Source organism: Seriola lalandi, unplaced genomic scaffold, assembly GCF_002814215.2.
Source record: "Seriola lalandi dorsalis isolate HSWRI2012SDOR001 ecotype SW California unplaced genomic scaffold, Sedor1 jcf7180002054818, whole genome shotgun sequence".
In the NCBI taxonomy this organism is placed as follows: Eukaryota; Metazoa; Chordata; class Actinopteri; order Carangiformes; family Carangidae; genus Seriola; species Seriola lalandi.
The window spans coordinates 14,478-19,534 of record NW_019525371.1 but is presented as its reverse complement, the minus strand read 5'-3'; the positions used below and the strand labels follow the sequence as shown (position 1 = coordinate 19,534).

The 5,057-nt window shown below is 45.5% G+C and overlaps 1 protein-coding gene across 1 annotated transcript in view; it reads left to right on the top strand.

The window, feature by feature from the left end:
- LOC111669788 (calcium/calmodulin-dependent protein kinase type II subunit alpha) overlaps positions 1–5,051 on the top strand; it is a 7,793-nt gene extending 2,742 nt beyond the window's left edge. The window contains exons 6-12 of the mRNA XM_087179299.1: positions 5–47; positions 876–916; positions 1,720–1,768; positions 2,128–2,203; positions 3,551–3,645; positions 3,746–3,974; positions 4,077–5,051. Coding sequence (XP_087035425.1) covers positions 5–47; positions 876–916; positions 1,720–1,768; positions 2,128–2,203; positions 3,551–3,645; positions 3,746–3,974; positions 4,077–4,080 — 537 coding nt within the window. The 3' untranslated portion in view covers positions 4,081–5,051. The remainder of the gene's footprint in view (positions 1–4; positions 48–875; positions 917–1,719; positions 1,769–2,127; positions 2,204–3,550; positions 3,646–3,745; positions 3,975–4,076) is intronic.
- Positions 5,052–5,057: the final 6 nt, after the last annotated feature.

The following is a 5,057-nucleotide window of genomic DNA, read 5'->3' as shown; positions in this document are numbered from 1 at the left end:
CCAGGGAGCCATTCTGACGACCATGTTGGCCACCAGAAACTTCTCCGGTAAGACCAGCAGCTCTTGTTTGTGTCCTCCCCAGGATAAGAGGTCAGAGTTCACACCTCTCCAGGTGAACAGACCGTTCTCTTCCTATTTGTTGACCGAGAGTCACATGACCCATTGTGGATTCAGTGTTTTTGACATTTGACCTGCAGGTTTGTTTTACAGGAGCTGAAGGTTAAACTGAGAGACTAACAGAGGATCCACCAATCAGCTGCAGGCTTACTGACAATTAACAGCTTAACACTGTGTGTGTGTGTGTGTGTGTGTGTGTGTGTGTGTGTGTGTGTGTGTGTGTGTGTGTGTGGCAGCAGCTGTTCAGGATGCCATAGATCTATAGATAGAGAGGGAAACCACCGAGAGTCTGTGTCCACGCTGACACCATAAACCTGGTTCATTGTTTACCTCTGTTTGTTTGTTTTTAATGGACGTGTGACTGTTTGTTTACAACAGACTTGAAAAATTGGGAAATAACATTTAACATCTCAGATCATAAGATGAAAATGTGAGTGTGTGTGTGTGTGTGTGTGTGTCAGATTCATCAGCTCAGTGTGAACAGTCAGGAATGTGAGACAGTTTCTGCTCCTCTACTATCTCAAGTTGATCCTAAATATGGACTCAGCTGCTGAGAGAGAGAGAGAGACAGTGAGACAGAGAGAGAGAGAGACAGTTCCCGTGTCCTCTCTGGTTCTTCACCCTCTGAACTGTCAGTTTGCTGAAGGGCACGTCGGCAGCGGTGGTCGGTACGATGCCGTCTCTCCTCTTCTGTGCCTTTGTTCCTTTCTTTCTGACTCTGCTGCTTCTCTCTCTCTTTGTTCTCATCCCTCGTTCAGGAGGAAAGAGTGGCAGCAACAAGAAGGCCGATGGAGTCAAGGTAACAACTAATTATTATTATTATTATTATTATTATTATTATTATTATTATTATTATTATTATCACTTTTATTATTATTATTATTGTTGTTGTTATTGTCATTATTACTATTATTATTATTATTATTATTGTTATTTTTAGAGTTTAAAGTTTATGATCAGATGTGATAGGTGAGTCTGTCAGGTGATGTCATCAGGAAGTGAGTGAAGCTTCTTACTGTGATTCGTTCTCTTTATTTCACGGTTTACTGCCTGTGTTTGTTCTCTGCTCTCTGATTGGTCCTCCACCCCTGAAGCTGATTTCATATGATGTTTGTTATTATTTCATATTTCATGTTTTTCTGTGGAATAAGTGAAACATGATGAAACGTGATGAATAATCTCATAAGCAGCTTCATCTATTCACCTCCTCAGTAGTGATGGCGCCACCATGTGGTGAGAAGCGCTAGTATCTCAGCAACCATGAGGTGGAGGTGATATAGGCCACGCCCACTGGCCTCATGAAACTGTTTCTGTCATCCTACACCTTTCATCTAAGCTTCATTTATCGTCTTCCCTAATTTGCTGACAAACCTGTGTGGGCGTGGTCAAACCAGTGCAGCAGTTTCACCACTAGAGGGCGTCGCTGCTGTCACACAGTGATGGTCAGAAACATGACTGAGCTTGTTGATGGCTCTTATAATTAACAAGTTATTAATTAAAGAGGACTGTGTACAGTGACACAGGGTCGTCATGGAGACAGCTAGTTGTGTTTGAAGTGTCTCAGCTGTTCCTCTCAGTCACATGATCACTGTCACTCCGCAGGAATCATCTGAGAGCACAAACACCACCATAGAGGACGAAGACACCAGAGGTGACACACACACACACACACACACACACACACACACACAAACAGACACACACACAGAGACACAGACACACACACACACACTATGATTCATTAATGACTGACGGACATGATCATTAAAAACATTAAGAAGATTCAGCTAAGACGTTAAATTACAGCTGATAGACAATGATACTGATCTGTCTCTCTCTCTCTCTGTCTCTCTCTCTGTCTCTCTCTCTCTGTCTCTCTCTCTGTCTCTCTCTCTCTCTCTGTCTCTCTCTCTCTCTCTCTCTGTCTCTCTCTCTCTCTGTCTCTCTCTCTGTCTCTCTCTCTGTCTCTCTCTCTGTCTCTCTCTCTCTCTCTGTCTCTGTCTCTCTCAGTGAGGAAACAGGACATCATTAAAGTCACTGAGCAGCTCATTGAGGCGATCAGCAATGGAGACTTTGAGAGCTACACGTATGTAACGCTCACACACTGCTCATTAAGACTCTTATTGTGTCCCCTAAAGTAAACCTGTGTCCTCTCAGTAAACCTGTGTCTCCCCTCAGTAAACCTGTGTCCTCTCAGTAAACCTGTGTCTCCCCTCAGTAAAGCTGTGTCCCCTCAGTAAACCTGTCCCCTCAGTAAACCTGTGTCCTCTCAGTAAACCTGTCCCCTCAGTAAACCTGTCCTCTCAGTAAACCTGTCCTCTCAGTAAACCTGTGTCTCCCCTCAGTAAACCTGTGTCTCCCCTCAGTAAAGCTGTGTCCCCTCAGTAAACCTGTCCCCTCAGTAAACCTGTGTCCTCTCAGTAAACCTGTCCCCTCAGTAAACCTGTCCTCTCAGTAAACATGTCTCCTCTCAGTAAATCTGTGTCCCCTCAGTAAACCTGTGTCTCCCCTCAGTAAACCTGTGTCCTCTCAGTAAACCTGTGTCTCCCCTCAGTAAACCTGTGTCCTCTCAGTAAACCTGTCCCCTCAGTAAACCTGTGTCTCCCCTCAGTAAACCTGTGTCCTCTCAGTAAACCTGTCCTCTCAGTAAACCTGTCCCCTCAGTAAACCTGTGTCCTCTCAGTAAACCTGTCCCCTCAGTAAACCTGTCTTCTCAGTAAACATGTCTCCTCTCAGTAAATCTGTGTCCCCTCAGTAAACCTGTCCTCTCAGTAAACCTGTCCTCTCAGTAAACCTGTGTCCCCTCAGTAAACCTGTGTGTCCCCTCAGTAAACCTGTGTCTCCCATCAGTAAACCTGTCTCCTCTCAGTAAACCTGTCTCCTCTCAGTAAACATGTCTCCTCTCAGTAAACCTGTGTCTCCCCTCAGTAAACCTGTGTCTCCTCTCAGTAAACCTGTCCTCTCAGTAAACCTGTCCCCTCAGTAAACCTGTGTCCTCTCAGTAAACCTGTCCTCTCAGTAAACCTGTCCTCTCAGTAAACCTGTCCTCTCAGTAAACCTGTCCCCTCAGTAAACCTGTCCTCTCAGTAAACCTGTGTCCTCTCAGTAAACCTGTGTCCTCTCAGTAAACCTGTCCCCTCAGTAAACCTGTGTCTCCTCTCAGTAAACATGTCTCCTCTCAGTAAACCTGTGTCCTCTCAGTAAACCTGTGTGTCCCCTCAGTAAACCTGTCCCCTCAGTAAACCTGTGTCCCCTCAGTAAACCTGTCTCCTCTCAGTAAACCTGTGTCCTCTCAGTAAACCTGTCCTCTCAGTAAACCTGTGTGTCCCCTCAGTAAACCTGTGTCTCCTCTCAGTAAACATGTCTCCTCTCAGTAAACCTGTGTCCTCTCAGTAAACCTGTCTCCTCTCAGTAAACCTGTGTGTCCCCTCAGTAAAATGTGCGACCCGGCTGTGACGGCATTCGAACCCGAGGCTTTGGGAAACCTGGTCGAAGGCCTCGACTTCCACCGCTTTTATTTTGAAAACTGTGAGCTGAACTTTGTTAACTTCTTGTTATTATACGTCTGCCTCCCCTCCTGTGGTCCCAGCTGTCTCACCTGTCCAGGTGTCTCTGCCTGTGTCCTCAGTGTGGTCTAAGAACAGTAAACCGGTCCACACCACCATCTTGAACCCTCACATCCACCTGGTCGGGGACGAGGCCGCCTGCATCGCTTACATCAGAGTGACGCAGTACATCGACGCCAACGGCACGCCTCGCACCGCCCAATCAGAGGAGACCCGGGTGTGGCACCGCCGTGACGGGAAGTGGCAGATCGTCCACTTCCATCGCTCAGGCTCCGCCTCCACACTCAGCAAGTAAGTTCAGGGGGGGGTTCAGTCTGTCTGTCTCACCTGTGTGTCTGTCTCACCTGTCTGTCTCACCTGTCTGTCTGACCTGTCACCTTTTTTTCCCTCCAGTTAACTTCCAGAGTGGGCGGGTCTTTGATGGGGCCACCATCACCTTGACGACAGATTGATTGACAGCAGGCCGGGCGTCTGACACCAACCATTCAGGATTTAGTTTGAGAAGTTTGACAAAGACAAAATGGAGGAGGAGTCGAGGGCGGAGCCAGAGAGCTTCACTCAAACTAGTCCAGAAGTGAACTGCATCATCAATCAATCAGCCAATCAGCTTCCTCTTTTTAGCTCGTTTGGACTTTTGCTGCGGCCACGCCCCTTTGTGATTAGCCAATCAGCTGCACAACGCAGGTAGTAATAATGTGTGGAAACCTCGTATCTGGAGGACCGACAGCTGATTCTACTGTGACTCATTAGATTTAATTAGAGTTAATTAACACATTGTTAGGGATTAATTAAATAATGAATGGCTCATTAATGACCAATTTAATGTGATTTAAGTTCTAGGGGATTTTGGTTCATATACAACCCAGAACCCAGAATCTAGAACCCAGTGGAGGAACTCTGAGGTGCGACCTGCTCTCTGGTCCTCTGGGAGACACGAGATTTCCACCTGACAATGAAGTTAATTATATAGAATAACAAATAAAATCATATTATTGTAAATGGAGGCCAGACGTTGCCATGGTTACTAATTATGATATAGACCAGTTATCTCATGGTCACACTCCCCCTGCCCAGGTTATAAATTATTATTCATATTAGATCAGTAATAATAATTCATATATTCTCATGTATGTTTCATTCAAACGTTTCCTCCACAATGATTCATATTAATACAATTATAACAGTTATTAAATATAAACTGATCACATCCATTAAATTAATTTAATTCAAATAGTCTCAGTGTAACAAGACTGTGGTCGTGAAATATTCAAAGCTATTTAATGATCAGTGACCTCAGCAGCTCTGGGCCTACGTATGTGATGTCACAGGGTCAACGTCGTGACATCACAGGGTCGACGTCATGACATCACAGGG